This window comes from Antennarius striatus, chromosome 2 (assembly GCF_040054535.1).
Source record: "Antennarius striatus isolate MH-2024 chromosome 2, ASM4005453v1, whole genome shotgun sequence".
NCBI classification, from domain to species: domain Eukaryota; kingdom Metazoa; phylum Chordata; class Actinopteri; order Lophiiformes; family Antennariidae; genus Antennarius; species Antennarius striatus.
In genome coordinates, this window is record NC_090777.1 from 7,883,794 (window position 1) to 7,909,612 (window position 25,819).

The following is a 25,819-nucleotide window of genomic DNA, read 5'->3' on the forward strand; positions in this document are numbered from 1 at the left end:
GCTCCAGGAATACCCATGACCTGCAAAAGCTGAAAAATTGGATAAGATGAATGAATGAATGTTCTGCCATGCTTTATAGGCATGAACATGTGAAAGTATCGATCCAGCAATAAATATGTCTATTTGTAAAAGTCTTGTTTGCTGTAAGTGTATCAAAGTGAAAATTTTAGACTGCTGCAGTGCATCTTGGCCATCTGTATTTGTCACGAGGAGCGGGAATAGAATCCAAATGCAGAACATGTTACAGAAGTCTTCTTCCATAGTATATTCAGATCAAACAAAAATCAAGGAAACACAAGAAAGTTTAAACAGAACTTTCCTTTCATCTTTAATTTGTAGTGACGGCAATGTTGCAGGAAGTTACATTTAGTTCCAGCACATGTTCTACAAACATATGCTCAATAAAACCATTATTTACTTTGAACAGTTTGAACAAACATTTTTGTCCTCAATGGAACCTTATAATGGCAAACAGTGCATACAACCACAAAGTGAGACCCCATCCGACCTTATTGTGTAACTTTATGTGCTTTTTGCCATTGCCAAAGGTGTATAAAGAAAAACACTTTCTCATTGTGACTTCTTATAGGGTTCATCCACAGTGCTCTCCTCTTTGCTGTCTCACTCACTCAGTTGTCATAACGCTGCTTCCTGCTTGTTCTGTGGAAGTCCAAGCCCTTTTCTTATCACACTCTCCAACTTCCACTGAATTCAACACACCCTCTTGTGTATACAGTACTTTGTGTGTATCCAAAGGGAGGAGGAAAGTGGGGGTTGGAAGGGAGGGGTGGTTATGGGTGACTGATATTGCACATCCTTATGTGTTTATGTATAATACTACAACATTAGTTCAGTAGCCTACAGTCAGCTCACTTTTTCTTGAAGAGCATTAGCCTCATGACACATCCACATTCATGCTGGTGGCACATTTGCTACATATAGTGTCATGAGCCTTACTCTGAACCAATGTTGCTGATTAACAAGCAAAATAAATATATCATGAATAAGTGAGCATGGATGCATTTAAAGCCTAAGTCGAAGCCATTTTACATTGGCATTCTGTATAATGATTTATGTCTCATACACTAAACTGCCAAAGTTATTTGCTCACCTGCCTTTGCAGTGTATTTATTGGAATTTCTTTTGGTTCTTTCAAAAGAGCATTTGTGAAGTCAGATGCTGATTTTGGACAAGAAGACCTGAGTCATGTTCTCCGCTTGAATTCATCCCAAAGGTGTTCTATTGGGTTAAGATCAGGACTGCAGCCCAGGTGCAGCCCAGTGAACTTCTTCAACAACAAACAAACTCATAAAATGTTTTTTTTATGGACCTTGCATAGTGCACAGGAGGCTTCCTACCAGTGTAACATGCTAGAAGTCACTGAGATCCTGAAAGTGACCCATTTTGTAGAAGTTGTCTGCATGTCTAGGTGGTTGATTTTGGTCACCTTTGAATAGCAAATTTAAAGACCTAAATTTGAATAGTTTGAATAGCTGAACAAATACTTTTGGCAATATAGAGAATATTTGTCATTAGAGGATGACAAGAGCCTCAATATCAGCAAGTTATTTAAACAAGAAATATTTAATGTTTCATTATACTTCATAAGAAAACAAATATCATGAGTCCACTAACAAAATTAGACAACACATTTTCTACTCGAGTATAAGAGTTGATGAATGTGGAAAATGAGAGAGAACAAAGACTAGAAGAGGTGACTGTTGTGGACCAGGATGTAGCAAAGATTAGTCAGGATGAAGTGAGGAGGGCATTGAAGAGGATGAACAGTGGAAAGGCAGTCGGCCCTGATGATATACCTGTGGATGTTTGGAAGTGTCTAGGAGAGGTGGCAGTAGATTTTCTGACTGGGTTGTTCAACAGGAATTTAGATAGTGAGAAGATGCCTGAGGAATGGAGGAGAAGTGTGCTGTTGCCCATTTTTAAGAACAAGGGAGATGTGCAGAGTTGTGGCAACTACAGAGGAATAAAGCTGATGGGCCATACAATGAAGTTATGGGAGAGAGTAGTGGAAGCTAGACTAAGGGCAGAAGTGAACATTTGTGAGCAGCAGTATGGTTTCATGCCAAAAAAGAGTACTACAGATGCAGTATTTGCTTTGAGGATGTTGATAGAGAAGTACAGAGAAGGCCAGAGGGAGCTGCATTGTGTTTTTGTAGATCTGGAGAAAGCTTATGACAGGGTGCCCAGAGAGGAACTGTGGTATTGTATGAGGAAGTCTGGAGTGGCAGAGAAGTATGTTAGAGCGGTGTAGGACATGTATGAGGACTGTAAGACAGTGGTGAGGTGTGCTGTAGGTATTATAGAGGAGTTCAAGGTGGAGGTGGGACTGCATCAGGGATCAGCTCTGAGCCCCTTCTTGTTCGCTATGGTGATGGACAGGCTGACAGATGAGGTTAGACAGGAATCTCCATGGACTATGATGTTTGCAGATGACATTGTGATCTGTAGTGAGAGCAGGGAACAGGTGGAGGAGAAGCTAGAGAGGTGGAGGTTTGTCCTGGAAAGGAGAGGAATGAAAGTTAGCCGCAGTAAGACAGAGTACATGTGTGTGAATGAGAGGGACCCAAGTGGAAGAGTGAAGTTACAGGGAGAAGAGATCAAGAAGGTAGAGGATTTTAAGTACTTAGGCTCAACAGTCCAGAGCAATGGAGAGTGTGGAAAAGAGGTGAAGAAGCATGTACAGGCAGGATGGAACGGGTGGAGGAAAGTGTCAGGTGTGATAGAAGAGTTTCAGCTAAAATGAAAGGAAAGGTGTACAAAACTGTGGTGAGACCAGCGATGTTGTTTGGTCTAGAGACAGTGTCACTGAAGAAAAGACAGGAGACAGAGCTGGAGGTAGCAGATATGAAGATGCTGAGGTTCTCTCTGGGAGTGACCAGGAAGGATAGGATCAGGAATGAGTACATCAGAGGGACAGCACATGTTAGAGGATTTGGAGATAAAGTCAGAGAGGCCAGACTGAGATGGTTTGGACATGTCCAGAGGAGCGATAGTGAATATATTGGTAGAAGGATGCTGAGTTTTGAGAACTGCCAGGCAGGAGGCCTAGAGGAAGACCAAAGAGGAGGTTTATGAATGTAATGAGGGAAGACATGAAGGTAGTTGGTGTGAGAGAAGAGGATTCAAAGGACAGGGCTAGATGGAGGAAATTGATTCGCTGTGGCGACCCCTGAAGGGAAAAGCCGAAAGGAAAAGAAGAAGAAGACGATTTTGTACTCGAGTATGTCAAGAATTTTATGAATTTTATAACTGTGGATGTGTTAAAACCCTGGGTACTTGATGACTTAGAACACTGTGCACAGTGACAAAAGCCAGTTAACTGGCAAACTCAAGCATGGCAGGAAAGTAATGTTATCAGGCACACACACACACACACACACACACACACACACACACACACACACACACACACACACACACACACACACACACACACACACACACACACACACACACACACACACAGTGTTCTGAATAGGCTATGAACCATCCATCAACTATTTTGGCTTACAGATAAAGCTTCTTTGATAAAAGTTTGGAAGTTGGGGCTAGTACTCGTTTGACATTTATTTTTTTACGGAGTTCTGTGGAAAGCTTTGCATTGTTTATACAATTAACAAGGATTAAAAAATTAAATTCAGTGTCTAAAATGTGACACAGGACCCTCAGATCCCCTATGTTAATCCTGGCTCTGCTCTGTAACAGTGGTTGTTTTTGGTTTTTTTGTTTTGTTTGTGTCCCCTGATGTGGGATCATCCTACATCAACTCTCGCCAATATTGCGTTCTCACTGATCTTCTTCTCTTCTTTTCTTTTCGGCTTTTCCCTTCGCCGCAGCGAATCAATCGCCTATATGCAATTTCTATAGGCAATTTCTATAGGCAGAAACAATATGATAAGTTTTCTCCAGATCTACAAAAGCACAATGAAGCTCCATCTGGCCTTCTCTGTACTTCTCTATCAACATCCTCAAAGCAAATACTGCATCTGTAGTACTCATTTTTGGCATGAAACCATACTGTTGCTCACAAATGCTCACTTCTGCCCTTAGTCTAGCTTCAACTACTCTTTCCCATAACTTCATTGTATGGCTCATCAGCTTTATTCCTCTGTATTTGCCACAACTCTGCACATCTCCCTTGTTCTTAAAAAAGGGCACCAGCACACTTCTCCATTCCTCAGGCACCTTCTCACTATCTAAGATCCTGTTGAACAACCCAGTCAGAAACCCTACTGCCACCTCTCCTAGACACTCCCAAACCTCTACAGGTATATCATCAGGTCCGACTGCCTTTCCAGCCTTCATCCTCTTCAATGCCCTCCTCACTTCATCTTGACTAATCTTTGCTACTTCTTACAACTCTTCAAAGCACTCTTTCCATCTTCCCATCACACTACTGGCACCTGTCAATAGACTTCCATCCCTATCCTTAATCACCCTAACCTGCTGCACGTCCTTCCAATCTCTGTCTCTCTGTCTTGCCAACCTGTATAGATCAGTCTCTCCCTCTTGACTGTCCAGCCTAGCATAAAAGTCATCACAAGCCCCTTGTTTGGCATTTGCTACCTCTACCTCTACCTACTCCTGTCTACTCTCCTCAGTCCTCTCAGTGTCCCACTTCTTCTTAGCTAACCTCTTTCTCTGTATACACTCCTGTACCTCTTCATTCCACCACCAAGTCTCCTCTTCTACTTTCCTTCCAGATGACACACCAAGTAATCGCCTACCTGTCTCCCTGATCACATTATCTGTAGTTGTCCAGTCTTCTGGAAGTACCTCATGACCACCCAGAGCCTGTCTTAACTCCTTCCTAAAAGTCATGCAACTTTCTTCCTTTTTCAGCTTCCAACATTTCGTCCTCCGCTCTGTCTTTGTCCTCTTCATCTTCCTCACCACCAGAGTCATCCTACACACCACCATCATATGCTGTTTGGCTACACTCTCACCTACCGCTACTTTACAGTCATTGATCTCCTTCAGGTTACACCGTCTACACAAGATGTGTTCCTACCTCCACTCTTATAGGTCACCCTATGTTCCTGCCTCTTCTGGAAGAAAGTATTCACAATAGCCATTTCCATGCTTTTTGCAAAGTCAACCACCATCTGTCCTTCTGCATTCCTCTCCTGGATACCAAATCTGCCCATCACGTCCTCATCACCTGTTTCCTGCACCAACATGTCCATTGAAGTCTGCACCAATTAATTCTCTCACTTCTAGGTATGCTCTGCATCACTTCATCCAAGTCCAACCAGAATTTCTCTTTCTCCTCCAGCTCACACCCCACCTGTGGAGCATACCCACTAACAACATTGAACATCACACCTTCAATTTCTAGCATCAGTCTCATCACTCTATCTGACACTCTTTTTACCTCCAGGATATTCCTAACAAACTCCTCATTCAAGATGACTCCTACTGCATTTATCTTCCCATCTACACCATGATAGAACAACTTGAACCCTGCTCCTAAACTTCTAGCCTTGCTACCTTTCTGCCTGGTCTCCTGGACACACAGTATGTCTACCTTCCTCCTCTGCATCATGTCAACCAACTTATCAAGCAAGGGGAGAGAGGGACAGGGACCCAAGGATTTTGCAGTTCGTGGATTTTAAGCTCTCTGGTGCTACCTGGAAAAATGTTTCTCAAGCTGAAGGAATGCATTGACATTATTTATTGTTTATTGAATAGCTGGGAGTAGTTAGAATTAAAAGCCCGACTGAGCATGCTCAGTGTCCTCCCTATGCAGTGTTATAGTATTCTCATATGCTTATCAGAGCCTTACTGTAATGCTTTCCGAAAGGAACCAGGTGCGAGAGTCAAGGTGTCAATTAATCAAAAACCTTTAATCAGTTCGTAGTCCAAAATCCAAGCGGGGGTCAAAACCAGAAAATCAGGGAAGAGACGGTACAAAGGAGGCAGGCAAAATCATAATCCAACAGACAGACAAAAGGTCATACACGGGGCATCCAAAGACAAAAATCGTGGTCAACAGGCAAAGGTCAAAATCTAGAACAAATGCAGAGAAGGCAAGGCAAAACTCGTGGTAGTACGGAAGGGGTCTAGGAACAACAATTACAATCAGGCATACAAGATTCTCTGTTCTAATGAACACTGTGTTACGCTGCAACAAACCTGAACTTAAGTGAAGTGCCTTAAATAGAGGGACCAGGGTGCTATGTTAATTGCAGGTGGCATTAATGATACTCTAATTGACTATGGGAAGAACTAAACACGGATTGGTTAACGACCAAATGAAACAATCAGGGGAAACAAACCAGGTGCAGTGAATCATGAATGCAGTGGTAACAGAAAACCAGAAAAGTACATAAACTGAAAACCAATAAACAAAAGAAACAAATGAATATGGCAAAACAGAATACAGCAGATGCAGATCATCACAGTACCCCACTCAGAATGAAATGCCTCCTGGCGTTTTCACCTCCCGGGAAGTTGGTGATCCCTATGAAAATCGCTGATTAGAGACCTGTCCAGAATGAAACGAGAAGGAACCCAGCTTCGATGTTCCGGTCTGTACCCCTCCCAGTCGTACTGGGAGGTACTGGTCACCCCTTCCCCAGCGACGGCAGTCCAGGATGGCTCTCACCGTGTAGGTCTCACCTCCGTCGATGACACGGGGGGGATGGTGGGGGGTCCGGACCAGAACTCAGGTGGTGGGTTACAGCTGCCTTAATCTTTGAAACATGAAAGGTGGGATGGATCTTGCGCATTGTTAGTGGCAGTCTCAGTTTAACAGTCGTGGGGCTAATCCCAACAGGGAAAGGACCAATAAACTTGGGAGAAAGCTTACGAGTACCACCGCGGATAGGGATGTCCTTGGTGGACAGCCACACCCTTTTTCCCACCCGATAAGACGGGGCAGGTCTGAGTCTGCCGTCTGCCAGTCGTTTCATCCGTGCCGCAGCTCTCAAAAGAGATTGACGGACTACGGTCCAGGTGCGTCGGCAGCATCTAATGAAGGCCCCAACTGATGGCACCGCTACTGCTTCCTCCTGGCTCGGAAATAGTGGGGGCTGATACCCCAGACAACATTCAAAGGGGGATAAGTTAATAGATGTGGACGTATGACTATTAATGGCATACTCGGCCCAGGGTAATTGCTGGCTCCAAGCAGACGGGTTCCTAGCACAGAGACACCTAAGAACCGTTTCAATGACCTGGTTTGCCCGCTCAGTCTGGCCGTTGGATTGAGGGTGGTAACTGGTAGTGAGACTGACTGAGGTGCCTAGAGAATTGCAAAATGCCACGATCTGATACAATGTCTGACGGAATGCCATGTAAACAAACAACATGTTGAATGAGCAATGAAGCAGTTTCTTGTGCTGAGGGGAGTTTGGTCAAAGGAACAAAATGGATGGCTTTAGAGAATCTGTCCACAATAGTCTGTATGGGGTTATGATGATTGGAGGGGGGCAGACCAGTAACGAAATCTACAGAAATGTGGGACCATGGGCGACGAGGTGTGGGTAGTGGTTGGAGCAAACCAGACGGGAGCTGATGAGACTCTTTTGCTTGGGCACAGACTGAGCAGGCAGACACAAAATCCCGAACGTCCTTCTTGAAGTCAGGCCACCAAAATCTTCTCACAATGAATTTAATAGTACGTTGAACCCCCGGATGACATGACAGTTGTGATGCATGACCCCATTCTAAAACGTTTTTGCACACGGTGATTGGCACAAACAAACAACTAACAGGACAGTTGATAGGAGTCTTTTCAATACCCTTCTGACGTGCTCAATGTTTTCCTCTGTAGATTTAGAAAAGATCAAAATGTCGTCCAGATAGACGAACACAAAGCGGTTTAACATGTCTCGAAGCACATCATTTATCAAAGCTTGAAACATTGTTGGGGCATTACATGACCCAAATGGCATCACCAGGTACTCCCAGTGCCCTGTGGGAGTGTTGAATGCGGTCTTCCACTCATCCCTCTCCCTTATATGCACCAGGTGGTAAGCGTTGCCCATCTTTGTGAAGATGGTGGCTCCCTGAAGTAGCTCGAAAGCCGTGGACATGAGAGGGAGAGGGTACCGGTTCTTGATGGTGATGTTGTTCAGCCCACGGTAATCAATGCTGGGCCTGAGGGAGCCGTCCTTCTTGCCCACAAAGAAAAAAACAGCCCCAGCTGGTGACGACGAGGGTCTGATGATCCCGGCAGCCAGAGACTCCTCCAGGTACTTTTCCATGGCCAGGTGCTCTGGAAGGGAGAGAGAAAAAATGCGACCCCTAGGAGGCACTGCCCCAGGTTTCAGATCAATAGTGCAGTCATAAGGTCTGTGAGGAGGTAAACAGGTCGCACGAGATTTACTAAATACCATCCTCAGGTCCTGATACACCTTGGGGACGTTATCTGGATAAGGAATCTCCTCACCTTGAGGAACAAGAACACGATTATTAGCTTGCACCAGACATGATTCAAGACAAGATGGGCTCCACCCCTTAATTTCATGCTTTCCCCAGTCCATCTGAGGATTGCGTTTGTTCAACCAGGGATGGCCCAGCACCACGGGGGAGTGTGGTGGAAACAAACCAGGTGCAGTGAATCATGAATGCAGTGGTAACAGAAAACCAGAAAAGTACATAAACTGAAAACTAATAAACAAAAGACAAAGTCAGAAATAAATGAATATGGCAAAACAGAACACAGCAGATGCAGATCATCACACTTACTGTGACATATGAATACCAAAAGCTGATGGTGTCTTGTTATGAGAACACAACATGCGAATATTGTGTTCTCAATGATAACATGCCCTAAACATGCAAGCGTAATAGCTAACAATTTTCACCAGAATACAGGGGACATTCATTAAACTCAATGTGTCAAACCTCATGCTCATAACAAGACACAATCATCTTTTGGTATTCATATAACACTGTAAGGCGCTGAAAAACATATGAGAATGCTATAACGGTGCATAGGGAGGACACTGAGCAGGCTCAATAGGGCTTTTACTTCTAAATACTCCCAGCTCTTCAGCCCTGACAGAATGCTAAACAATGATGTCAGTGCATTCCTTCGGCTTGAGAAACATTCCCCAGGTAGCACCAGAGAGCTTAAAATCCACAAACTGCAAAATCCTTGGCTCCCTGTCCCTCTCTCCCCTTGCTTTTCAGTCTTTTCCCTATGGTGCTCTTTCCAACCTCCCCTTCAGATTCTTTTGTGGCACAGTAGAGGTAGTCATGTATGACTCGTGGTACAACACTGAATATATCTCTTTTCAGTTCTCGTCAGCTTTTCCTTTCTCAGCTACCTGTAATGTAAATTGTAAAATATAATAAATGTAAATATGTAACTATTATTATTAATATTATTATTGTTATTATTATTCTTCTCTATGTGAATCATAAATAAATCATAAATATATATAATATCACAAATATATATATATATATTTCTATAACCGAGTTGTGAACAACTTGGGGATAAAAGCGGATAAGGAGCTTACATTTGAGAGCCAGATTAAAGCAGTGGTGAAGGCAAGCTTTTTCCAGTTGAGGCAGTAGGCAAAATTTAAACCATTTCTCGGGAAAAAACATTTTGAGACAGTAATCCACGCCTTTGTGACCACTCGGCTGGATTACTGTAACAGACTTTATGTGGGGGTTAATGTGTCCTCCATTCCTTGCCTTCAACTGGTCTAGAATGCTGCTACACGTCTCTTAAAAAGGAACAAGAAAGTACAAGCACATCTCACCGATTTTAGCTTCACTGCACTGGCTGCCCAGACATTTTAGGATTCATTTTAAAAATCCTTTTATTTGCTTGTAAAGCCATAAATGGCCTCGCTCCAGCCTACCTCTATGAGCTACTTCACCCATACACGCCCAGCCTATCTCTCAGGTCAGCTGACCAGCTGCTCCTCACACAGCCTTAAAGTCAGGCTGAAGCTCAGAGGGGAAAGCACTTTTTCGGTTTCAGCTCCTAAACTATGGAATGGGCTCCCGCAGCACATCAGGCAGGCTTTTTCACTGTCACATTTTAATTCTTTTCTTAAAACCCACCTCTTTTCTCTGGCGTTTGACAACCTTTAGAGTGTTTTGTGTACTATTTTCAAATTATTTTAATTTTTTTATCTGATTTTATTTCCGCGTTTAACCTATTTTAAATTATTTTATTGGATTTTTATTTGATATTTTATTTAACTGCACTATGTTCATGGTTTTATGGTGCTTCTGTTGTGCTTTTATCTAGTCACTGTGGAGCACTTTGGAAACCTTGTGTTTATTTAAATTGTGCTATATAATAAGCTGGATTGGATTGGACTGGATAAATACGGCCTCGGAGCTCTAGAGCGTATATAGACACTGACCTACATAACCAGAATGAATTAAATAACTGGAATGAAAATTTTCATTCCTAATAATACGTCGACAAGCCTGTGCTGGTGATGACTGCCTGAGGTCTTGACCTAATCATCAGATACAGGGTTTCCTCTTCTTTAATGCTCGAACAGGCCTGTACTGCAGTGGTTTTCAGTTATTTAGTCTTTAAAAAGTGAAATGCATGCTCAGTTGTATTGAGATCTGGTGGCTGACATGGCCATTCAAGAATATTTCATTTCTTTGCTTTATTTAAGTCCTGGGTTGCTTTGGTTATATGATTTGAGTCACTGTCCATCTGTATTATGGAATGCCACCTAATGCCACTGTATTTAACTGGATCCCAGCCAACAGTATGTTTCTGAACACTTCAGAATTCATTTGGCTGCTTCTGTCTTGTGTCACATCATCAATAAACACTAGTGACATACTGTCAGCCAAGCATGCCCAAGCCATCATACTGCCATGTTTTACACATGATGAGACATTCTTTGGTGCATTTTTTTTCTTACAATCTTACCATCTTACCATGCAATTTCCTCCGGGATTAATAAAGTATCTATCTATCTATCTATCTATCTATCTATCTATCTATCTATCTATCTATCTATCTATCTATCTATCATCATCAAAGTTGATCTTGGTTTCACCTGTCCAAAGAATGTTCATTCAGAACTGCGCAATTTTTATTTTTTATTTTTCCGAGCAAAGTCATGTGTGAGCATGTGAATGTAACTATCCAGCAGTCAGAAGGTTACATTTTCACCATCCTGGTAAGAGATCCCGGGCTGAACTTGCCCCGTTCGCTGTCTGACCAATGATGAATCCTATTTGTATTATGCGAAGTCAATAATCAGAGTGAAAGGTTATTACCAGAAGCAATAACATACTGTAGACTTGACAGAGTAGTATATGTGTGTGTGTGTGTGTGTGTGTGTGTGTGTGTGTGTGTGTGTGTGTGTGTGTGTGTGTGTGTGTGTTCACTAGGACGCTGAGGATACAGGTAAATGAACACACAGGTGGGCTACACATACACAGACCAAAACAGAGCTAACTAGTTAACCATGTACTAGCCAACTTCATCAGCGTCTGAGGAACTTTTAGAGTCTAGCTCTCAACCAGGACGTTGCCACACATTCCTACCTTAGCTTGAACACAACCTTCAACTCAGGCGTGAACACGTGAACATGCCCTTATCTGGGGAGACAGGTCTGCTCTCGCAGACAGGCTCAGGATATGTCAGTTACTCTGTTAATAACTCCCATTGTTATGTCACGACGGGGACTGATTTGAAATAAATCATTTTCAGAGTATAAAATTTGGTATGGTTAGGGAGGACCACTGTGTAGAGACCTGAAAAAAGGTGTTTTTCATAATGGGACCCCTTCAAAGCAAAACTACACACACTGAATTTTGGTACAACAGAAAGGTCATCATTTTGATGTACATACATAAGATCTTTGCTATACAAAGAGAAGTTACAGAGCTGTAGCAAAATATGAGATAAGGTGGCAGCTCTCCTCTGAGAGCTGTCACCTTATTGTGGTGGGGGAGTTTGAGTGCCCGAATGATCGCAGGAGCTATGTTGACACCATCATCTTTTGGTATTCATAGACCCTAGACTCCTGCTAGGGTCTCCGTTGGCAAACAGGTCCTGGGTGACGGGCCAGACGAAGAGCAGTACAAAAATCCCTATGATGACAGAAAAATCAAGGACCGTGATGTTACCTGGTTTGGCGCAACCGGGGCCCCACCCTAGAGCCAGGCCCAGGGTTGGGGCTCGTATGCGAGCGCCTGGTGGTTGGGCCTCTGCCTACGGGGTCCTGCTGGGCTCAGCCCGAAAGGACGACATGGGCCCACCCTCCGGTGGACTCACCACCGAAGGAAACCGTAGGGGACGGGTGCAGTGTGGATTGGGTGGCAGTCGTCAGCATGGGGCTTGACAACCCAATCCCCAGACCAGGCGTCCCTGCTCCTTCAGGTTGGGGACAGGTGTCTCACTGTTGTTTTGGCCTACGGGCCAAATGGCAGTGCAGAATACCCGGCTATCTTGGGGTCCCTGGGAGGAGTACTGACTAGTGCTCCGACTGGGAACTCCATTCTTCTTCTCCATAATAATGATGCACATATATGAAAACAGTGGCTGTTTCTTGTCCCAGTAAGTAGATGTGTGTTGCGACAGCAGGAAAAATACAATGTCTTTAACAGTGTTTGGAGAATCTGAGAGGGTTTTTGAAGCATTGTCCAAGGATTGGGTTGGTCATATAAATATTAGAATTCTAAAGGAGAAGAAAAATCAAGAATCACTTTACTTGTCATTGTTAAGTCCAAACAACAAAGTTGGGTGCTCTCATTCATTCCAATTCAGATACATTAAAAACATTTCACCAGAACAGATCATGCATTGATCAGATCGCCATCGCCAAGGAACCATCACCTTATCGTGGTGGAGAGGTTTGTGTGCCCTAAGGATCCTGGGAGCTATGTTGTCGGGAATCTTGTACTCCTGGTAGGGTCACCCAAGGCAAACAGGTCTCAGGTGAAGGGCCAGACAAAGAATGGTTCCGAAGATCCCACGTCTGGAGCCAGGCCTGAACGGAGGGCCCGCCAGCGAGTGCCTGGTGGCCGGGTCTGCCACGGGGCCCGGCCGGGCTCAGCCCGAAAAGGCAACGTGGATTCTTCCCACCCCTGTGGACCCACCACCCGCAGGGCAGACCGATGGGGTCGGATGCACTGCATGATGGGTGGCAGTGACGACAGGGGGTCACGACGGACCAGACCCAGGTGGCAGAAGTTGGCTTTGGGGACATGGAATGTCACCTCACTGGCGGGGAAGGAGCTGGAGCTTGTGTTGGAGGTGGAGCGTTACGAGTTGGATCTGGTCAATCAATCAATCAAGTTTTATTTATATAGCGCTTAATCATGACAGCAGACATTTCAAAGCGCTTTAACAGACAGAAACCCAACTGAACCCTCCAGAGCAAGCATAAGCGACAGTGGCGGGGAAAAACTCCCTCGATGAGGAAGAAACTCCGGGCAGGACCCAGACTCTTTTGGGCGGCCATCCGCCTCGACCGGTTGGGTGGAAAAGAAATCAAAGAAAGATAAGAACAGTATCAGAGAGAGTGAGACAGAGAGAGAGTGACAGATAGGCCAGATAGAGGCAGTATCAATATGGTTAAGGTTGCTAAAGTCAAGGCACAATTACAGCTGTGTGGATGACTGTATGGCGGCACGGAGGATGAAAGGAAGCAGGACCCCAGCCGATGGATAGTTGAGGGGTGGTACTGGTGGGCTTGGAGGATAAAGTGCACAGCACATGGAGAGATGGGGGTGATACTGGTGGGCTCGGAGGTGCAGGTCCACAGAGGAAGGTCCACGGCGGCTGGGCGGATGAGGGGTGGAAAAGTAAGATGACACCAAGGAAGAGAGGCAGCAGGACCCCAGTCGATGGTTAGGTGAGTGGTGATACTGTTGTTTGGGAGGTGTAGGTCCACAACAGATGGTCCACAGCGGATGGGTGGATGAGGGGTGGAACAGTATGGTGGCGCGGAGGAAAAAGGAAGCTGGACCCCAGCCGATAATTAGGTTAGGGGTGGTACTGGTGGGATGGGAAGAGCAGGTCCATAGCAGATGGCCGGATGAGGGGTGAACCTGAGAAAAACCTGGGAGAACATAGAGCACAGAGACTCCAGGGAAGAAGTTTAGTTAGTACGGTGTGATTGGAGACTTGGAGAATGAGATCAGAGAGGAGGAGGGGTAACAGAGATGGTTGGAGAGAAGGGGGAGGAGAGAAGAACTCAGTGAGTCTGGATGTTGAGTCTCCAGCAGTGTAGGTCTATATGAAAATAAACGTAGTAACCTAAGTTGCCATTAATTGTAAAATTTATGAAAAAGAAAAGTTTTAAGTCTAGTCTTAAATAGTGAGAGGGTGTCTTCCCCCCGAACTGACGTAGGGAGGTGGTTCCACAATAGAGGGGCTTGATAGCAAAAGGCTCTAGACCCCATCCTACTTTTATAAATTCTAGGAACCACCAGTAGGCCAGTATGTTGAGAGCGTAATGCTCTAGATGGATTACAAGGAACTAAAAGTTCCTTCAGATAGGTCGGTGCCTGGCCACGAAGGGCTTTGTAAGTAAGGAGGAGTATTTTAAAATCTATCCTAGCTTTCACAGGAAGCCAGTGCAGAGAAGCCAGCACAGGAGAAATATGGTCCCTGACACTGGTCCTGGTCAGAACACGGGCGGCAGCATTCTGAATTAGTTGAAGACTCTTCAGCGACTTTTTGGGGCAGCCTGAAAAAAGTGCGTTACAGTAATCTAGTCTGGAAGTGATGAAAGTGTGGATTAATTTCTCTGCATCACTCCGTTTTAAAATATGCCTGATTGTAGCAATGTTTCGGAGATGGAAAAAGGCCGTTCTAGAAACCCGCTCAATGTTTGTGTTAAACGAGCGATCCTGATCAAAGATGACACCTAGGTTCCTCGCAGTGGTTTTGGCCTCAAATGTGATGCCATCCAAGGTTATTACATCACTGGGCACTACATCCCTAACAGTTTTTTGGCCGAGCACAACAACCTCAGTTTTATCAGAATTGAGATGCAAAAAGTTATTCGTCATCCAATCTTTAATCCCTTTGATACACGTCTGTAATTTGCACAACTGGCTGACTTCATCAGGTTTAATCGAGAGATATAATTGCGTATCATCGGCATAACAATGGAAGTTGATGGAGTGTTTCCTTATCAAATTATCCAGAGAAAGCATGTACAAGATAAACAGTATTGGACCAAGAACCAAGCCTTGAGGAACTCCATAACTAACTGTAGTTGACTGAGAGGAGTTGTTATTAACGTGAACAAACTAGGAACGGTCAGTTAAATAGGACTTAAACCACATCAGTGCTGATCCCTTAATACCAATGGTTTGGTCCAGACGTGCCAGAAGAATATTGTGGTCAATTGTGTCAAACGCCGCACTAAGGTCCAAGAGAACCAGTATAGAAACAAGTCCTCTGTCTGAAGCGGTTAGAAGGTCGTTGCTAACCTTGACAAGTGCTGTTTCCGTACTATGATGTTCCCTGAAACCTGACTGGAAATTCTCGAATAAACTGTTGGATTTAAGGAAATCACATAACGGATTAGCGACTATTTTCTCCAAGATCTTAGATAAAAACGGGAGATTTGAGATAGGTCGATAATTATTTAGAACAGTAGGGTCCAGGTTAGGTTTTTTGAGAAGTGGCTTAATTACAGCTACTTTAAAGGACCGTGGTACATATCCAGTAGATAAAGACATGTTAATTATATTAAGGAAGTGGTTGCCAAGTAAAGGTAGGGCTTCTTTGATGAGTTTAGTTGGAATTGGATCTAACAGACAAGAGGATGGTTTAGCTGAGGAGATTATTTTAATTAGCTGACTGATCTGTATTGGAGAAAAGACATCCATGGAACCAAAGGGTTCAGGAGTCAGCTGTGTGTTTTCCGGCTCTAAGGGACCTAAAGAAGGACCAGAGTTTGAGGATAGGACACCATTAATTTTGTCTCTGATGAGCAGGATCTTATTATTGAAGAAATTCATAAAATCATTGCTGTGGAGACTCGATGGAATACTAGGCACAAATGCACTGTGGTTCTTTGTCAGTCTGGATACAGTACTGAACAAGAATCTGTGATTGTTTCTATTGTCCTCGATTAATGATGAAAAATAGGCTGCTCTAGCGGAACGAAGTGCCTTCCTGTATTTATGTAAACCATCATGCCACGCAGTGCGGTATTCTTCTAATTTAGTAGAACGCCATTTGCCTCTCAAGTTGTCGGGATTCTTGCTTTAATTGGTGGGTATGAGAATTAAACCAGGGAGCTCGCATCCCCTGTTTTATAGTCTTTAGTGGAGCAATTAAATCTAAGGTTTTTCGCAGAGAGTCTGAAGTAACATCAACAAACTCATCAATTTGAGATGGGCTAGCATTAACTGAGTTCAGAAAATGACCCGCTGTGTAGTTCAGTAGTGGGATTAGATTAAGCATACTTGGGATTTCTTCCCTGAATTTAGAAATAGTATGATCTGATAAGTTTCTAGTACAAATGTTTTTTGCAGGAAGACAATTACACAATAGCCGAATGTCAAAAGTTATCAGGCAGTGGTCAGAAAGGATAGGATTACGAGGAAAGATGACCAACTCCTCAATTTCAATCCCATAAATCAAGACTAAGTCCAGAGTATGCTTGAACTGGTGGGTAGGTTCCTGTACACACTGACTAAAGCCTATGGAGTCTAGTAATGACATAAATGCCCTACTGAGGCTACCATTACTGTCATCCACGTGAATATTGAAATCACCAACAATTATGACCTTATCAGTTTTAAGAATTAAACTAGTTAAGAAATCGGCAAATTCATAAGCACCCAGCTGAGTGCCGCTGTGTTGGAGTTTACCCCGGTGGATGAGAGGGTCGCTGCCCTATGCCTTAAGGCTGTGGGGGGGGGGGGACTCTGACTGTTATTTGTGCATATGCACCAAATATCAGTTCAGATTATTCGGCCTTCTTGGGGTCCCTAAATGGGGTCCTTGAAGGGACCCCTGCAGGGGAGTCCATTGTTCTCCTGGGGGACTTCAATGCACACATCGGCAATGATGCAGACACTTGGAGGGGCATGATTGGGAGGAATGGCCTCCCTGATGTAAACCCGAGTTATGTTGTTGGACTTCTGTGCTAGTCACGGATTGTTCATAACTAACACCATGTTCGAAAACAAGGATGCTCACAAGTGTACCTGGTACCAGAGGTCAATGATTGATCTTGTGATTGTATCATCTGACCTTCGACCGAGTGTTTTGGACACTCGGGTGAAGAGAGGGGCATGAAGAGAGGGACATGTCAACTGATCATGACAGTTGGTGAGTGAGTTGGGTCCGTTGGCGGAGGAAACCTTTGGATAGACCTGGTAAGCCCAAACAAGTAGTGCGGGTGAACTGGGAGGAGGACTCAGTCCATGAGGCCTTCAATTCACACCTCCGAAGGAGCTTCTCGTGCATCCCTGTGGAGGCTGGGGACATTGAACCTGAATGGTCGATGTTCAAAGCTTCCGAATCAGAATCAGAATCAGAAAAGGTTTTATTGCCAAGTACAGTAAAAATTACTGTCGAGGAACTTGACGCAGTGTCGGTGCATAGAAAGGTGGAAGAGAATAGTTGTGAGTGAGGAATAGGATAAGAATACAAAAACTATTTACAATTCACATTACGGTGTGTTTAGATACTGTATAAGGATGGTGATTGCGGGTGAAGAAAATAAGTCCAAACAGTAAACTGTCTTTGCAGAGTGGTGAGGGGCGGATGGTTACCTGGGGGGGGGGGGCATTGTTCATGAGGCTGACTGCAGTGGGGAAGAAGCTGTTTTTATGGCGTGAGGTCCTGGTCCGGATGGACCGTAGCCTCTTGCCGGAGGGGAGGGTCAGGAAGAGGTTGTGGCCGGGATGAGAGGGGTCAGCGGCAATCCTGGCTGCACGACTGCGGGTCCTTGTGTCAGACAGTTCCTGGAGATGTGGGAGGCTGCAACCGATCACCTTCTCCGCAGAACAGATGACACGCTGCAGCTTGGCCTTGTCCCTGGCCGTGGCTGCAGCAAACCACACTTACATGGAGGATGTGAGGATGGACTGAATGGTGGCAGTGTAGAAGTTCACCAGCATCTTCACAGGGAGGTGAAACTTCTTCAGCTGCCACAAGAAGTACATCCTCTGCTGAGCCTTCTTGGTGAGGGAGCTGATGTTCTGCTCCCATTTGAGCTCCCGGGTGATGGTGGTGCCCAGGAAGCAGAAGGACTCCACAGGGGTCACTGAAGTGTCACAGATGATGATGGGGGGGGGGGGGGGGGCAGGAGGGTCTTTCCTGAAGTCCACTATCATCTCCACTGTTTTGAGAGCGTTGAGCTCCTGGTTGTTCCTGCTGCACCATGATACCAGCTGGTCCAACTCACTTCTGTAGGCTGACTCATCCCCATCAGAGATGAGGCCGATGAGGTAGGTGTCGTCAACAAACTTCAGGAGTTTGACAGACTGGTGACCAGATGTGCAGCAGTTAGTGTATAGGGAGAAGAGCAGAGGGGAAAGAACGCAGCCTTGAGGGGACCCAGTGCTGATAGTCCGGGTGTCGGAGACATGCTTCCCTAGCCTCACGAACTGCCGTCTGTCTGTCAGGAAGTCCGTGATCCACCTGCATATGGAGTCGGGCACGTTCAGCTGGGAGAGCTTGTCATGGAGCAGAGCTGGAACAATCGTATTGAAAGCAGAGCTGAAGTCCACAAACAGAATCCAGGCAACAGAAAACAGGATCCTGGGGAGTCCAGGTGCTGGAGGACAAAGTGTAGCGCCATGTTTACAGCATCGTCTACAGATCTGTTGGCTCTGTAGGCGAACTGTAGAGGGTCCAGGAGGTTGCCAGTGATGTCTTTGAGGTGGGTCAGGACAAGGCGCTCAAAGGACCATGACCACAGAGGTCAGAGCGACAGGTCTGTAGTCGTTAAGTCCTGTGATCCTTGTCTTCTTGGGGACTGGGACAATGGCTGAAGTCTTGAAGCAAGCTGGTACGTGACAGGTCTCCAGTGAGGTGTTGAAGATCTGAAGAACACCGGAGAACACCGGAGCCAGCTGGTTGGCGCAATGCTTCAAGGTGGAGGGAGAGACGGAGTCTGGGCCTGCAGCTTTGCGGTGGTTGAGTCGTTGGAAGAGACTCCTCACCTCTCCTTCTTTGATAAGGAGAGGTGGGGGGGGGGTTGGCGCTGAGGTGTGGGGCTGTGAAGGACCCAATGAGACAGTGGGGGAGGGGATGGGGCTGCTGACCAGTGGCTGGTCGTTGATAGTGATGGGGGCGTCAGGTCTGTCCCATTGTCTTTCAAAACGACAGTAATAGTCGTTAAGGCTGTTGGCCAGACGTAGGTTGTTGACAGAGTGGGGGGGTCTAGGCTTGTAATTGGTGATGGCTTTGAGCCCTTTCCAGACAGAAGCAGGGTCGTTAGCTGAGAATCGTTCTTTCATTCTCTTACCATATGCAGATTTGGCTCTTTTCACCTCCTTACCAAATCTGTACTTGGCCTCCTTGTATCAGTCTCTGTCCCCACTTCTGAATGCAGCCTCCTTCTCTGACCTGAGCCTTCTGAGTGTGGCTGTGAACCAGGGTTTGTCGTTGTTGTAGCTAACCCTGGTGCGTATTGGGATGACGCTGTCCTCACAGAAGGTGATGTAGGACGTCACAGTGTCCCTGTACTCATCCAGGCTGTTGGTGGCAGACCTAAACACATCCCAATCTGTGCAGTCCAAGCACTCCTGAAGTTCTTCCACTGCATCACTGGTCCACTTTTTGGAAGTCCTAACAACAGGTTTGCAGAGCTTTAATTTCTGCTTGTAGGCAGGAATCAGATGCACCATGATGTGGTCGGACTGGCCCAGTGCAGCGCGGGGAACAGCGTGGTACGCACTGCTGATGGTGGAGTAGCAGTGGTCCAGGATGTTCCCTTCTCTGGTGGGGAACTTGATGAGCTGCTTGAACTTTGGGAGGTCTTGGGAGAGATTACCTTTGTTAAAATCCCCGAGGACAGTAACCAAGGCATCCGGGTGTGCACGTTCTACTCTCAGTATCTCGTCGGTCAGCGCGCGCTGCGCCTCACGCACATTAGCTTCCGGCGGGATGTAAACACCGACGAGAATGAATGAGGAGAACTCGCGGGGCAAGTAGAAGGGCTTGCAGTTGATGATGAGGGCTTCCAGGTCCGGGGAACAGTACTGAGTTAGTACTGTCACATCGTTGCACCAGCAGTTGTGGATGTAAAAGCAAATTCCACCTCCTTTCGTTTTGCCGGAAAGCGCCGTGTTCCTGTCCGCTCTGTAGATATCGAACCCGCTCAGTGGAAGAGCAGAGTCCGGAATGAGATCGCACAGCCACGTTTCCGTAAAGCACAAGACACAGGACGTGGAAAAGTCCCTGTTCGTGTTTAGCAGCAGGCTCAGCTCGTCCATTTTGTTGCAGAGTGAGCGCACGTTAGAGAGGAATATCCCGGGGAGCGCTGTGCGTAGTCCACGCTGGCGGAGACGCACCAGCGCACCTGAGCGCTTTCCTCTTCTGCGGCGTCTCACCTTGCTGCGAGCCTCCTTGGTCAGAATTGGCAATAAAACTGCAGTTGAGGCCAGGAAAGTCGGGAATAAATCCTCCGGAGTAGTAGCTCTGATGGCCATGAGAGCTTCCTTGGAGTAGTAGCCATAAGAGTGGCAGAAAACCAAATTAAAGCTCAAAAGAAGAAAAATGAGGGCGCACCGAAACACCGAGGCGGCCATCCCCGGCGCCATCAGTGATCACACTGATGGCACATTACAGGCCCCTAGTGTGCTGTGTTTCAGGGGCCTTGTTCACAATACTGTGTGATGTGCTAAAAACTAACACAAATATGCATGTACTGAGAGTGAAAAGAGAATTTCCCCTCTGGGGATCAATAAAGTGTGCATTATCATTATCATTAACTGGTCCAGAATGCAGCAGCTAGGCTTCTTACTGGTTTTAACAGGCGACATCAAATTACCCCAATCCTGGCTTCCCTCCATTGGCTCCCTGTGCGTTTTAGAATTGATTTTAAGATTTTGCTGATCTTTTTTAAAGCCCTTCTGGGTCTGGCCCCAAGTTACACAGCGGAAATGTTGAGCCCATACGAGCCAGTACGCAGCCTTAGATCCTTGGGTGGGGCCCTCCTGTCGATTCCAAAGTTGAGGCTTAAATCTAAGGGCGACCGTGCCTTTTCCATCCTCGCCTTTGGAACGACCATGTCCTTATCTGTGGTGACAGAGACCACCTGCTTCGGATCTATGTCCCTCTGTCAGCATCTCTTTTATTGCTGCATACATGGCCCCTCCTCTTGTGTGTGTTTCATAGTGGTGTTACTCCCAGCAAAGAACTCCTTATGCCTTTGAAGTACCCGGACACACTCAAAAGCTGGGCATTACCAGTAACATCTGTACTATAGACTCATTAATGGCCATGGGGCATGCATGGTGCTCTCTGAATAGCTGCATCAAGCTGTTAATATTTCTGATTTTCTGGTTGCTGTTGAATCTGACATTGGGATTTGTTTGATTTTTTTCACATATCTCTTCTTTCTGTTTTCATTCAAATAACTTCTCAGCCATAGTGTTTAAGCTCTCTTTCACAACTGTCCCATCACTAAAAGATTTTTTATGTTGCCCCAAAATCCACCATGCCTTTAGTGAACATTCGTTTGCGTTTTGCCTGGTTATTTTGCCCTCAGCTTGGACTTCAGGGGATAACTTTGGTCAAAAGCTCTGTGCTTTGTTTTGTAGCGCAGCTTCACATTACAATTTTAAATTAATGTAACGTGTGCTTATGAGGTAAAATGGTTTAAACTGCCTGACGGAATTTTAAACATAAATTTCTCTGTCCACTCAAAATTAACCAGCAGTTTTCATCATTAACCTCCCTTTGTTTGGAGCAAGCTATGCTGTCCTCACTGGGCCCATTTGACAAAGGCAGGGTTAACATACCCTGAAGTAAACCTGTGGTTCTGGGTTGATTTACCCTGAACTTGAAATACCAGACATTTCTGTTTCACAAATGCTTTTCAGGGTTAGTTTTGTTAATCCAGAGTAAATTGACCCGCAGTTTAACTGGCGTGGCAACTCTAAAAAAAGCCATCATCAATGGAGCCCTGATTCGACATTTACAATGACAACGGATGAGATCTGCACCGCAGCATTTTACGGCATTCGAAATTCAGATTTTAATATATGCAGATTAATATTTTGAGGATATTTTCAGAAGAAAGAGAAACAGCAGTGCAGCTGCTAAGAAGAGAGCGATGGCGTAGGAGTAAATTGGTGCTCAAGTCAGTGAGTAAATTTAAACGCAGTCCGTTGCAATCATGGTAAAAATACGTAGGTAAAGGGGTTGAATAACAGTGTATTTATTTTGGTGCAATCCAGAGGGGAGAAGCACATATGTCAGCAGCTGAGAATGAAAGATAAAAACATTGTTCACACAGATCAGACTTCTGCATCATCTCATGAGGGATTCTCCTCTTCCTCATTATGTTTGATATTGTCCTGTAAATATAGTGGAGGTTTGACTGTTCATTTGATTTATCGCCAACATAATGCTCTTGTCTCGCACATAAATGTGCTCTCATCTATATCAAGTTTTGTTAAATAAGGAAATCTATTTAAATGTTTTAATGTTATGTAAATAAAACAGTAAGTTGGCATATGCATGTTATAAAAACAGTTGATAAGAATATTCATACCATTGCGTATATCTATATTATCTAAGAACTCAAATCAAGAGCTGGCATGTAGTTCCTTTGCGGGGTTTCCTTGGTAATAGACGAAACAACTGCTTTAAGGCATTACGGGTTTTATTTTCAGTCACATGATACACAGGAATTACTAGTTGATAAAAAGAAAAAGAATATTAACAAGAAATTGAAGGAAAAAGGTGATCTAATATTTTATGTTACTGATTGATCTCTTCCCATTGCTTCCCATTCTGGTGAAATTCTAAAATGACATTTAGTTTATTCAGTTTATTTTCTTCTTTCCAGACATGTTATTACAACAGATTTTGCTTTCATCAGTGTTGAGACATCAGCAACAACATCTGGAAAAAAAAAAAAAAAGGGTTGACGGTTAGAAGCCATTGGCTTGTAAGGTTCCCGTCCCCTAAATCAACAACATCTCTCTCATTGCAGCAAATTGTCAACCAATTCATACTTTGCATGTCACAAATCAATTTCAATTGTTTTATTCTAGTACAGGTAGTCGTCGACTTACGACCTATGCAACTTATGACCGACCGACTTTACGACCACAATGTCCGGGTAACGCGGGCATTCCCTCCAGCCACAGTACTCACGCTCTGAGACTCCCGCGCTCTCTTCAGTCCCCACGGCGCACACACGCTGTTCAGTCACACTGTGAGATCAATAGCCCAGCCCACTACTGATGGGCTGGGCTGCTTAGGAGGCTGTGACGGAGAAATGTATGAACGGCGTATGGAAAAACTGTCAAGCGTTACGTGAACTCTTCTGCTGGATTTGAAAGTGACGAAGAACTTGATCAGATTCGGGAGAAAATAGTGAAACTGGCAAAAAACCTCTCCTTGGAGAACTTACGAATGATCGCGCTGTAAGAAGAACTGATCGCGCTGGAAGAAGAAAGAGTGGAAGAAGAAGAGAGAAGAGAAGCAGAGAAAGAAGAGGAGGAAACAGAAAAAATGTTCACCACCAAAGGCTTGTCAGAAGGCTTTTCCCAGTTAAATAAACTCCGTGCACACTTTGAAGAAATGGACATAGAACATAGAAACATTTGCAAGGATTGAACGGATGGCAAACGACGCTTTCCGTCCATATCGTGAAATTTATGAGGAGAAAAAGAAACGAACAATTCAGACAAAGCTCACAATGATTATGAAAAGATCGTCTCCCGCTCCCACCAACCGACACGCTGCCCCAGCTGACGATCCGGACGACCCCCAGCCAAGAACCAGCGCTGCTGGATTTAATTTTTACTTATGAGTCGATTTACGACCAAGTCGAATTACGACCGATCTGTCGGGCCCAATCGCGGTCGTAAGTCGACGACTACCTGTACATTGTTGTTTTAATCCGTCCATTCAGTCCAATAGGCATACATCTTTGCACACCTCTTTTTCAGTTCTAGAGAAGAATCCAAATTTTGTTAATGTTCATTTTGTTGTTCCTTTCAAGGGTTGTTTCTGGTCAATTTTATGATTTAAGCACCGTTGGAATGTCTTGCTTTGTGTGGTTGAGTTGATGTTGCTTTCTGTGTCTTCCACACTCCTAATCACTGGCGTCAGCGTCACAGTTTCTGGCCTTCAAATCCAAACATTTTCCCCATTTCTCCAGCTTTTGGGTGATATCCTCCTTGAGCCGAGCATTGGACTCCTCATGCCGGTGACTCATTCTGGCTATGGCACCATTCAGTATGATAGCCATAGCCTCCTTATACACCCTGGCCGTTGCCTCTGCTGCTCGGTCGGAATCCTCTTGTGATTTGGTCTGTTGTAATCCCCTTTTTCTCAGCTAGCAGTGCAGCATGAAAACACCAAACCCCAGTGCTGTTATCCCGATTGTCATGAAGGTGAAGATGTACACATCCTCGACGTCTTCCATATCCAGTGGGGCTCCAGACACATAGTTCTGAAAGTATCCCAGCTGTCTAGCATGTAGCCAGCCAAAAAAGTCCAATCTGGACAATGGCGCTCACCAGTTCCGATAGGTCTGGTGGAAAAAATTCTGTCGATCGTGTTAAGTGACCAGCTCAGCAGATTCATCTTGGTTAGCAGACTTCGTATGATGATATAAAATAGAGTCTTTTGTGGGTAACACAGTGTCTTATGTAGTCTCCCAGCCACACAGTGTCCTTGTTTACTCAGCATTCCTTTCCTTTCCACTTCCGTAGCAGTCATAACATCTTGCATGTGCTCAGTTACTGCACAAAGGTTACAGTGACATTTGTTTCACAGGATTGATAACATGAAGTTCATTCGCCATAGCAGTGCAATCCTTCAACCATCATTCACATCAGAATTATAACCTTACAAAATCATGGTTTTAAAAGCTTTTTTAAAGGCAGTTAGAGTTCCCTTACTCCTAATTTCATTATCCAGTTTATTCCAATGTTTGACACCAGTGATTTAGCAGCCAATGAAGTATTAGCATATTCTCATTCTTTTTTAACAGAGCATGGCTGGACAGTAGCAGAAGGGTCCCAACTGCACAGATTATCACAGTGAAATACACACACAGTAAACACCAACGGTTCATTCTGTGGAATTTATATGCAAATATGTTTTAATGTCCTCCTCATGTATTCCCAGCTATCTGTTAAAGAACTTTATAGAATTTACTTTCTAAAAAAATACAAAAAGGAGTTTATTAGGACCTCCAGATTAGGAGGGCACTTATGTACATATAAATACTGCAGCACAAGTTAGACGTAGGTGATGGTCACAAGTAGGGCTGCCACAAACGATTATTTTGATAGTCGACTAATCACTGATTATTATTTTCGATTAGTCGACTAATCGGATCATACGTAAATTGAATGTAAAACATACAGCTTATCGCGCCAGCATGAAGCTGCTCTTATATAACCATCAATAATTTTCAGCTTTAAGTGTTTAAGGCATATGCTAACTAAAAATAAAGACAATTAAGATGATAGTTCATTAAACCTTTAATGAAATATGCTTGTAGCAACAAACAATTGTTTAACTGCGTAGCATAAAGTGCAAACAGCTGAGTAAAATAAGGAAAAGGCACTTGCCTAAACAACACAAAAATAAATACTTCAGGTTTATTTTTTAGTTTTTTTCTTTTCTTAATTTGACTTTGGCATCAAACATTGCAACAATGACGTAGGCACCTGTAAC

The 25,819-nt window shown here is 44.6% G+C and overlaps 1 protein-coding gene across 1 annotated transcript; it reads right to left on the minus strand.

Annotated features, from left to right (window-relative positions):
* Positions 1-14,241: 14,241 nt before the first annotated feature.
* Positions 14,242-20,601, minus strand: LOC137614127 (uncharacterized). Its single transcript, XM_068343706.1, is given in 7 exon segments — positions 14,242-16,170; positions 16,172-16,790; positions 17,385-17,418; positions 18,351-18,638; positions 18,701-18,845; positions 18,961-19,361; positions 19,491-20,601. Coding segments are annotated over 7 exon segments (4,527 nt in total).
* Between the last annotated feature and the right edge of the window lie 5,218 nt (positions 20,602-25,819).